This window comes from Camelina sativa, chromosome 10, assembly GCF_000633955.1.
Source record: "Camelina sativa cultivar DH55 chromosome 10, Cs, whole genome shotgun sequence".
Taxonomy (NCBI): domain Eukaryota; kingdom Viridiplantae; phylum Streptophyta; class Magnoliopsida; order Brassicales; family Brassicaceae; genus Camelina; species Camelina sativa.
In genome coordinates, this window is record NC_025694.1 from 19,668,551 (window position 1) to 19,680,489 (window position 11,939).

The window sequence follows — 11,939 nt, forward strand, 5'->3', positions numbered from 1 at the left end:
TTGTCTTCTCTCAAAGCGGCGTGAGACAACAAAAACACGACCCTAGGTCGTTTTCTCCTTTTTAAACCTTGGTCCAATGGTTTCCTTAAACCAAACCGGTCCAAATCGATAATTAAATCAATCTGGTCAAACCAGAAATAAGTGGTGTCGGACAACACCATCATGAGTGTCGATCGACACCCACCCCCAAAACGCAGAGTTTTGGTTCGCGGGCGTTACAGAAATTGTCGGGTTCTTTGAAATGCAGAAGAAATTGTGACTTATGGCTCTATATAGAGAAATTAATAGATTCTGTACTCTTATTTTTTTGTGATTTTGGTTTTGCGTTGGCTTGATTGTAGCGTTGTGTTTTTTCAAGAATGTACCATCCACAAAATTCAAGATATTCATCTCTGATGTAATTGTAAGTTTTTATGTTTGATTAACTAAAGAATAGCATTGATATTGTCTAAGTGAATAGAGAATAGAGAGTAAAACATCAATTTTGATGTGTTATACATATGAATTATGGTTGGTGCTATGATGTTTTTGAAGATTTGTCTAAGTTGTGTATGTAACTATAGGTATAGTGTTAGTACGGTGGAGATATACTCTATTTTTGGTGAGTGGAAACTTAATTAATGACAAACTTCATTAGAGATTTTTCATCGATACAAACAAAGGTGGATCACTTTGTGCTGAGAATATAACATACAAGGATTTAGTTAAGACTGTTTTTGAAGATTTCGGACTTGATGGTCTAGTTAATGAGATTTCACTCAGCTATGAACTTCTAAGGATGAAATTAATGGTAGAAGATTCTCTTCCGATCTTCATTCGCAATAACCGCCAAGTGTGCATTTTCATCAGAAAAATACAAGAATATTCTGAAATAGGACGTTTGTGTGTATCGGTACTTTTGTTATAAATTATGAAATATAAGATATTTTTAAGGTATAAGCATTCCACCAATCTAGCATTTATAATGGAATACATATGAAGCTGAGCCATTTGGTGTATTGGTTGACCAAAACATAATAGTTTTATACAAGGTTTAGGAATTTAAAATAAAATAGATGGAAGTAAAATCTCCTTGGTTTATTGGTTGATAAAATTTACTTTTACATTACATTCATTTGGTTATATATCTATAACATGTTAATTCCTGTAAATTGTTGGTAGAATTGTGTCAAATGATCCAGCGTTGTAAGCAAATATATCTTGAAATAGAGTTCGAATAAACTACTGTAAATTAGTGTGTTATAAAACAAATTTTATGTCATGTTTTATGTTAAATCGTTAATTTTATTGTATGTGTTGTAAAGTTGGTGAATGTATAAGACAAAAGAAGATGAATTGATGGAACATATGCATATTAGATGCACAATAATAATTCACATGTTTATAATTACATATCAATTATCGACCTTATTTAAAATTTGCAGTCCTAAAGTGAAAATTTTGTTCTCTTTGTCTTATTTGATAAGATGCTTTGGATAAAAATACACATATAACTTTTTCTTCATAAAAGTATAAACCAATCATACAATCATAGAAAATTAACTGATAACAAAATACTAAATATATTTAAAATTTTCAAAATTCTACAAGAAATTTAGTAAAATGAAAGAAAGGAAAATCAAAAATATTTTAAAAAATGGTATAAAGAGAGTATATTACTATATTAAAATTAAAAAGAAAAGGATAGGTTAGAAAATCTAATGATTTAAAAAAAAAACTTGAATTCATGTCTTGTTTTCTGATAAAGACCAAAAGGAGCACTCTAACATATATAAACGATCCAAATGTACATTTGGAAAATCTAAAATAAATTTAAGTTATACATTCTTCGTATTAAAGTTTGTATCGTACATGAATTAAGTTATGTCATGTGTAATGGCTTTGCCATTTTCGTCATTAGGCCATCACAATTCACAACTAGTCTCCATTTGTTAAAAACTTACGCTTTTGTTTATATATATAATTTTTTTATCAACAATTGGAAACATATCAGTTTAAATAAGCCAATTGGGAAGAAAATTGTTTACATAATAATACAATGCGCCTTGGTACAAATTTTAAGTTCAAATTATAATATTATAATATTTCATAAGCTCAAAATGAAATATTAAGCTCAAATGAGCTTTTGTTTATATATCAGTTGTTTGATTTTCATTTTGTTATGTATATTTGGTCTATGACTTTATGTTAGTTTTTATTATAAATATTGTAATTTGAATTTTTGTGCATGGTTATGAAATATTATGACTTGAATATTTTTTACATATATTTGGTTTATGATTTTTTTTCCAATAAATTCTTATGTAGTTTTTGGATATCTTTTGTTTTACAGATGCTTAAATAGATGTTGGATCACGATGATGATGTTGAATTGTTAGAATGCTTAGTACCGAGAGGTTGATCCACAATACAAAATTGAGGTATAAGATAATGTCATGTTATGTAGTTCATGCATTGTTGATCAACAATGTTATGACATCCTAAGGATGAATCAAAGAACATTTGAAACTTTGTTTAGAATGTTTTTAGGAGTTGGTAATGATAAAACTATATGGAGTATTGCTGAAAGATATCAACGATCAATGGATACCATGCATGAAAATAAGATTTGATGAAGTTTTGAGTGTAAATTTAAAATTTGTATTAAGACAAATTTATAAGAGTTAGCTTGATTATGAGGAATGATGATTAATATTGGCCGTATTATAAAGTTTGTTTCTTAGCACTTTTTGAGACTCATATCTCTGCTCGTCTACCTAGTGGATAAGCAGATTCTTGCACAAGGAGTAAAGTGGAACCTAAGCTCAGATATGCATATGTTGGTGTGTATCAGAAAATGAAGATATTGACTCACAAATTAGAAGATAATTGACTCACAATATAGAAATGAAGTCTCTTTTCAACATCCATCAAATGGAAAATATTATTTGGTTTAGTCTACATTCCTTAATCATAAATATAAAAGTAAGGTTTCACTCTCTCTTTATTGGTCCATTTAGCATTTAAGTTTTTTAAAATTAATTATTATTTTAAATTAAATAAAAATGTAATAATGTACATTAATATATACTTTAAATCCACATTTTATTACTAAATTGTAACTGAAATTACATAAATTATGAATTGACTATTTTATTTGACCATTCATTTCATTCCAACACACTATAAATTATAATTGTAACTCCTCTAATTAAATTATATTAGAAATGTAACTTTCAACCCTTGGAATCCCATAAATAATCATTCTCACATCATCATCCACCATATCTATAATCCTAAATATTTTCTTTGTTTTGTTTATGCTCTTGTATGGGTTCAAAACTCATAGTAAGAATGTGATTATATAATTTGTACAATTTTATTTCTTTGTTTTTATGTATTTTTTCCTTCCTTCTTTGTATTCTTATTATTTTTAATCTTATATTTTGTTCAAATTTATTTCTTAGTTTTTAAGTATTTCTTCCTTCTTTATTTGTCTTTTTATATTTTTAATTTTCAATTACATATGTATTATAAATTTTTGGTGGCTGTAAAAAAAATTATTCACTCTCTCTTTGGTCCATTTAGCATTTAATTTCTAAAAAATAATATTTATTTTTAATTAAGTAAAAATATAATTATATACATTAATCTATACTTTAAATTCACACTTTACTACTAAATTGTAACTGAAATTACATAAATATGAATTGACTATTTTCCATTCCTTTTCATTCAAACACACTATAAATTATCTCTAAATTATAACTGTAACTCCTCTAATTAAATTATTTTAGAAATGTAACTTTCATCCCTTGAAATCTTATAAATAACCATTCTCACATCATCATCCACCATATCTCAAATTCTAAATATTTTCTTTGTTTTGTTTATGTTCTTGCATGAGTTCAAAACCCATGGTAAGAGTGTGATTATATACTTTGTTCATTCTTTTTTTATGTATTTCTTCCTTCCTTCTCTGTCTTCTTATTATTTAATTTTAAATTACATATGTGTAATAAATTATTTTAGAAATGTAACTTCTATCCTTTGAAATCCTATAAATAAGCATTCTCACATCAACATCAACTATATCTCAAATTCTAAATATTTTTTTTTTGTTTTGTTTATGTTCTTGCTTGGGTTTAAAACTCATGGTAAGAGTGTGATTATATATTTTATTAGATTTATCTTATTTTGTTCAAAATTTATTTCTTTGTTTTTATGTATTTCTTCCTTCCTTCTTTGTCTTTTTATTATTTTTAATTTTCAATTACATATGTATAATAAATTATTTTAGAAATGTAACTTCCATCCCTTGAAATCCTTTTAATAACCATTCTCACATCATCATCCACCATATCTCAAATTCTAAATTTTTTTTTGTTTTGTTTATGTTCTTGCATGGGTTCATAACTCATGATAAGATTGTGATTATATATTTGTTAGATATATCTTATTTTGTTCAAATGTTTTTTTTATGTATTTCTTCCTTCCTTCTTTGTCTTCTGATTATTTTTTATTTTTTAATTGCATATGTATAATAAAATTTTGGTGGCTGTAAAAAACAATTATAGATGCAGAGTAACCAATACTAAATTTCGATCAAAGCCCAATGAGGGAATGAAGCTGAAAAACTCATCTTCATTCCTGTATATTTATTTTATTTTTGAAATTATGAAATGTTTTAACAAAATAAACTATTATAATCAAATTATTAAATAAAAATTTTAACTCTCTCTTACCTCCAAAAAATTAGTAATCATTATATTTAGTTCTTGTGAGCCAAAATATAATTGTATAAAGATCATTATAATGTTTATTTAATTCAAAAATTTGTAATTTAATGATTTTCTATATAAAACACAATTTGATATTCTATTTCCAAAATTTTACTATAAAGAATAAATCGTTAGAATTTTACCTAGCAATAAGGTGAATATAAAAAAGGTTAAAAATAAATTAATCTTTGGGATGTTTTTATTGCATTTCATATGATTTTATAGATAATAAATTTAATTTTCCCTAAAAAATAATTTTGGAATTTAATTATAAAATGTTAGGTAAATTTTGAATATCATAGTAAATTTATAATTTTTATCATTAACAATAGTCTAAATAAGTGATATATTTTGATATTGTGTGATTTGAATTGATAAAGTTTAATATTGACATTTACAAAATTTGTTTGTTATATATGCATTTTTAGGGAGAATTTCAAAAATACATCATTTTCAATCTCATTTTTCAGAAATACCATTTAAAAAAAAATTATTAAAAAATCTTCTCATAAAATTCTAATAGTTTTATGATTATTACATAAACTAAAATGAATTAACATAACTAATACAACAACTCGCGCATATGCGCGGGACATTACCTAGTATATCAAAAAATTGTAAATTTTGGTTTATTTAATTTGATTAAACATATTACTTTTACATCATTTTATCACAAATTTCTTTTTAGACTCTTTTATGCATATAAAAAATCTTTGTAAACTCCTTTTATTTAGAAAAATTATTTTAATCCTTTTTATTTATACAAGATATGTATTTAAATCATAACACGGAATAATCATACTATTCTCTCTTAATAATGCACTGATCGAGTATTATTACTTTTTTATTATATTACTTATTAATAAATATCACAGTTTCCTTTTCATGATGTTACATGTATTTTCTTTTTCTTTATCATTCCAATTTTATCGGATATCCTCGCAAGGACACACTTTTTTATATATATCTGATCTTTGACGGCTATTTTCCAAAACTAAATACTAATCAAAAACTAGAGATATAATATTCCTTAACCCTCATAAATATTGTTCAACATGCATAATTATTAAGTCTTGTTTCTTCTCTATTAACTGATTTTCACAAGTTTATGTTGGTGACTATTTCGTGAAAACAAAAAATATATATAGAAGCTATATATATTTTAACTTGGGAAAAAAGAAAAATAAATGGGTGGTCCAAATTCCAAAATAAGTTGATTACTTTATGTTACGTTGTCAACGTCACTTAGCAAATGAATCTCTTTTCAGTACACCAATTTTAATAAGTCATCCGGCGGAAAATGATGTTCTCAAAACATCGGCGTGCGTATACATTATATATATATTATCTAAATAATACAAATAATCATATAGAGAAGCTCCTTTGAACTAAGAACTAAGAATGCAAGAAGATAATGTACGTATAGGCAATTTTTTATTACTTCATATAATGTCGTGTTCATACAAATTTTCTAGCTGCAATAATATAGGAGATTCGATGAATACTTTGACCACTGAAGAGCATTTTTTTTTTAATTTAGAAAGTTTATTATAAGATGGATAATTCTTAGGCTCACCCCCAAAAAAAATTCTTATAAGACCGATATGTAACTTTGAAATTTTTGGACCACTCACTATACAAATAAAGCAATATACCGCATTTTTCTTTGTATCATACGTAATTATCAATTTCAGTAATGAATGTAAGTTTTTGTACTTATTTATTTAGTTTAAACTTTAAAGTCAGTGCAAAATAACTTAAAGCACTTTATTTTTTAGGTTTATCATCACTTTTGAAAATAAAACATTATTAAGAGTTGATTGCGTGAGCCAAAAAAAGAAATAAATAATTTTAGTTTTAAAATCACTGAATAATAAATAAAGAATACCAATCTTTCATAATAAAAAAAACAAGTTTGAGCCAAATGATTGTATCAAGAAACGCTTACATCAACACGTCGTATATTCTCATCTATCTCTACATGATTTAAAAATCTAATTGGAATTCTGTAATTTTACTCTCGAGTAAAAAAAACAGTAGGGTTATTTAGTCTTTTCGTTGCATTAGAAGTGTAACACCTGGAGATGTAATTGACAACGTAACATTCTATCCGCATCCGTATTCATATCCATTTTATTAGTAATTTATTATTCTTATTCGTATTCGAAAATTTTGGATATTTGTTATCTAGATATTCCTTAAAAATCCGATTAGCAAAAATATCGCAGATATCTTTAAAATAAAATTAAAAAAAAATTATGTATTTTGAACTAAACTACAGCATTTTTTTTTGACAAACCAACTAAACTACATTATATTTTGTATAAAATACCGCATATTTTAGACAAAAATACCGGATATCCGTATATAAATACCGAATATCCGGATATCCGTATATAAATACCAGATATCCATGAAAAAACAAATATCCTTTTTAAAATTTAACATAATCTTTATCTGTATCCATATATAATAAAGAATATTTGGTAAAAAGTGGATATCTATTATCTGTTTTAAAAATTAGAACTATCCGTATTCGTATATATATCTGTTTTATTTGCTATCTCACTCTTCGTATCCGTATCTTTTTATTCGGATATCCATTTTTTCGGAGCGGATTTGGATACGGATACGGATATTCGCGGATATCGGATAATAATCTCAAGCCTAAGTCATATATCAGCGAATTTAAAAATTCCAGTTAAAATATTTGAACTACTTAAGATAAATAATATAACAAAAATGGGATAATAGATTATTTTTAGATATTGATAAAACAAATATTTTTTTAGATAAAATCACTTTTTGAAAAACAACTAAAAATGAATAATGATTGCAGTTTTAATGGTTATAAACACTTTGAATATTAAAAAAATGAATTTTTAAATTAATTTATACTTTAAAAAAAAAGAATATAATGGTGCTCCACTTCACCTAACCAAACATATCTCTTCATTTTATTTTTATAAATGGTGCCTTTTATTCTCGGAATATGAAATAATTATATCATTTTTTTTTTAGTTTCTTTCTTAATTGGTTTTGTATTCGACAAAGTAAAGAATTTGGAGCGCAAAGAGTTTTATTCTATTAATCGAATTCATGGTCTGCTACCTAGTAGGACGTTCCATAAAAAAATGTTCTTGAAGCCATTACTACTTACTTACTTACGAGACAGTTGTCGAATCTACTTCATATTGACCCTTGAACAGTATGAACAAAACACAGTTGCTAAATATATCATAGTTTACTATATTATATACTAAAAATATATTTTTCACCAAACCGAGTCTAAAAGAACGAAGACCAATTTGTGATTTGTCTGAAATCGAAGAGAAAACGCGTTCCGGGAATTTTTGCTTTATTTCAACCTCAGTATCTCTGTCGTCTTCCCTTTAACACCTTTGACTACGTGTCAACTGCTTCATGGGCCATTTTTTCTATATTAAACTAAAAAAAAATAATAATAATCAAAGTGGTGAACAACGAATGTTCATCAGCGTCGATATGTTGATCGAACCGAACGTGAAAAAGAAGCAACACATAAAACCACTCAACATTACTTATAAGTACATCAGTTTTAGATATTTAATTATTGGATATGATTGCTAACTATGGATTGTTCTTTTGTTTACCAATCAAACAAGAGTTTCAAACGAATGGCTAATCGATTATTATTTACCAGTATTCTGTATTCATACCATTTATCACTTATCGAAAACTATTATTCAACTTCTTATCCCAAATGTTAAATAAAACGTATTTTACTTGGACTTGATTGTTTATAGATTCTAATTGCTAACATAGTTTTTGTTATATGATACTCTAAAACAATTTCAACCGCACCATTTGTTCTAAATATACCATATATGAATTCAGTCGAGCGGATACAACCAACATTTTAGGACTTACTAGTGTACTAGGAAGATTTTAGTTTAATATCATAAAAATGCATTAGATTATCCCATATTTTCATAATAGGTCGTTGAGTTCAAATTTAATACACTTAGGTCGTTAAGCTAGCCAAAACTCTTAATTTACATCTAAACGAAAATTAACAACAAAAAAAAATGTAGTTATACACTTGCTAGCCTTATCCATGCATTACCAACCGACACAAAGACTATCTTAAAACCATATAGTATTATACATACGAAAACAGCCAAATAATAAAATCACACGAAGGCTAACCACTTTTATTTAGTTGCACCATCTCTCTCAATTTCTCTCATCTTTTACAACTTTCTTTAATATTCGTACGCGTGTGTTGTGTATATATAAATACACTCTCCCATAATCTATCTCTCTCCTCACTCACTCTCACTCTCTCACACAAAAAAATGTCTCATATTTCAAAACCTCTCTTCTTTACCATAACTCTCTTCATCTTCTTCCTCTGCAACTCAGTGTCTCTCACATGGTCATCATCTCTCTCTCTTCACTTCCGTCTCACATCTCTTCGTCTCACCCCAACCACAACAAACTCCTCTTCCTTCAAAACCTCTCTCCTCTCTCGCCAGAACCCATCTCGGTCGTCGTCATCTCCACCGTACACTTTTCGATCAAACGTCAAATACTCGATGGCTCTAGTCCTCTCTCTCCCCATAGGAACACCATCTCAGTCTCAAGAACTGGTTCTTGACACGGGAAGCCAACTCTCATGGATCCAGTGCCATCCCAAGAAGATCAAGAAACCACCAACGACGTCGTTTGATCCTTCTTTGTCTTCATCGTTCTCCGACTTGCCTTGCTCTCATCCTCTTTGTAAACCAAGAATTCCCGATTTTACCCTTCCCACTTCTTGCGACTCGAACCGTCTCTGTCACTATTCTTACTTCTACGCTGATGGAACCTTTGCTGAGGGTAACCTCGTCAAAGAAAAATTCACTTTCTCAAATTCTCAAATTACCCCTCCTTTAATCCTTGGTTGCGCTAAAGAGTCTACAGACGAAAAGGGTATTTTGGGAATGAATCTTGGTCGTCTCTCTTTTATCTCGCAAGCAAAGATATCCAAATTCTCTTATTGTATCCCAATCCGGTCGGACCGTCCCGGTTTAGGCTCAACCGGTTCGTTTTACCTCGGAAATAACCCGAATTCTCGTGGTTTCAAATACGTCTCTCTTTTGACTTTTCCTCAAAGTCAACGCATGCCGAATCTAGACCCTCTAGCTTACACAGTACCTTTGCTTGGGATCAGAATCGGACAAAAGAGACTCAACATACCAGCTTCTACTTTTAGACCCGACGCTGGCGGGTCGGGTCAAACCATGGTGGATTCGGGTTCAGAATTCACTCACTTAGTCGACGTGGCGTATGATAAGGTCAAAGAAGAGATAGTGAGGCTTGTGGGATCAAGGTTAAAGAAAGGTTACGTGTACGGTTCAACAGCTGACATGTGTTTCAATGGGAACATCGGACGGTTGATAGGAGATCTCGCGTTTGAGTTTGGGAGAGGTGTTGAGATTCTCGTTGAGAAACAGAGGCTTTTGGTTAACGTTGGAGGTGGTGTACACTGTGTTGGGATCGGACGGTCAAGCATGCTTGGTGCAGCTAGTAATATAATCGGGAACGTTCATCAGCAGAATCTATGGGTTGAGTTTGATGTTACCAATAGGAGAGTTGGTTTCAGTAAAGCCGAGTGTAGCAGATTATCGCCGTGAGAAGGTGTGTGTGATTATAATCATCGTTGGATGATGTTTGATCGGACGGTGTATATTATTTTATATCAGTTTTTTGAAAACTGGGGTTTGTGGGTCTGTCTTTAGGACTAGAAGGACATCTGTCTGAAGCAAAACCTCCCATCTTAAATAGGCTCATGGAATATGTATCAATATGTCTGTATGTACTAATATATTTCTTCTTTTTCAAGTAAAGATTCTAATTTTAAAAAAAACGAAACAACGTTAATATGGAAACAACGCGCATCTGACCTAAGTTGATGACCTGACCTAAGCTGCAACGCGCATCTGACCTGACCGTCTGTCGTCTGATTACCTCAAAACTATGGAGTTCGATTGCTACCTACGTACGTAATTAACCATCTTCTCAAAATGGTGATGAACATATTCTCCAAACGATTCTCTTTTATTTATCATATTTTATCTTTCAAATGGAATTTACAATATCTACTGTATCTTCTACAATTTTTTAAAAAATACTTCCTTACAGTTTCATTATTATTTACTCAGTTTCGAACTTCTTTTTAATATTTTATTATTGTTAGTATTTTTTGTCGTTGTAGTAGAAAAAACATTATCACTAATATTGTTAGAATTCAGTTTTTTTTTTCTTATATACAAAGGCAACCATAACTTTTTGGATGTATCTAGTATTTTTCTTTTCACCAAACGATGTGTCTCTAGTATATATTTTGGGCAGATTCTGTTGATTTATTACTGATAATCTCCATGGTTGTTCCTCAATAACCCTTTGGTTTTACATATATATATATAGTGAGCGGCCATTCAAATGTTTTCACGACAAGCATGCGTAAACGGTTAACATGTATATTCACACTGACACTGTTGCTTTTAGATTTTCTTACCGAATATAAAAACTTTGAAAATGGAAAGACAAAGAAGAATGTCATTGCTTGAGTCGTCGTCTAATATAGTGTCAGTGTTTCCTAATATCCAAAAAGACAAACCAAAAATTTGATATAAAACAAATAGATACTCAACATAAAATGATAGAAAGTGGTCGTATTTATTAAAAGTTAAAGAGGATAGATAGATACAAGTGATGGATTTACGAAAGATGCAATGGCTGAGCCAACAAAAACACATGATGCTAATGAAAGACAATGACACATGATGATGAAATCGAGCAGAGAACACTAGTAATCAATTACCACTGAGATACGGCAAGTCGGCAACGTCATCTTTTATGTCATATAAACAAAACAAAAATCTAAAAGAATCAGCCTTAGGTTTCTTTATTTTTCTTTCCCATGAATCAACCCGTTTTTGAAAGAGATAACATTAATTAGCTATGTAGTTGAGATAACATTAATGACCTATGTACTTTTTTACATTAATTCAGAGATGTATAATTAAATTGGTAAGAGTACTCTCTTATAAGATACATTCAATTCAAACAAATCATTCACAAAGATATATGTGAGATTATTTAGTTGTTACACTAGAAGAAAACAGCTCATTCCCGACTACAGTAAGAATATTT

At 29.0% G+C, this 11,939-nt stretch overlaps 1 protein-coding gene across 1 annotated transcript; it reads left to right on the top strand.

The window, feature by feature from the left end:
* LOC104719373 (aspartic proteinase PCS1-like) lies at positions 9,049 to 10,630 on the top strand. The gene has a single exon (XM_010437288.2). It carries the CDS (start codon positions 9,098 to 9,100, stop codon positions 10,415 to 10,417), a length of 1,320 nt encoding a protein of 439 aa, XP_010435590.1. The 5' UTR covers positions 9,049 to 9,097; the 3' UTR covers positions 10,418 to 10,630.

Bases quoted from the DNA above. Each gene is read 5' to 3' on its own strand.
- LOC104719373 (XM_010437288.2), top strand. From the start codon at position 9,098: ATGTCTCATATTTCAAAACCTCTCTTCTTTACCATAACTCTCTTCATC.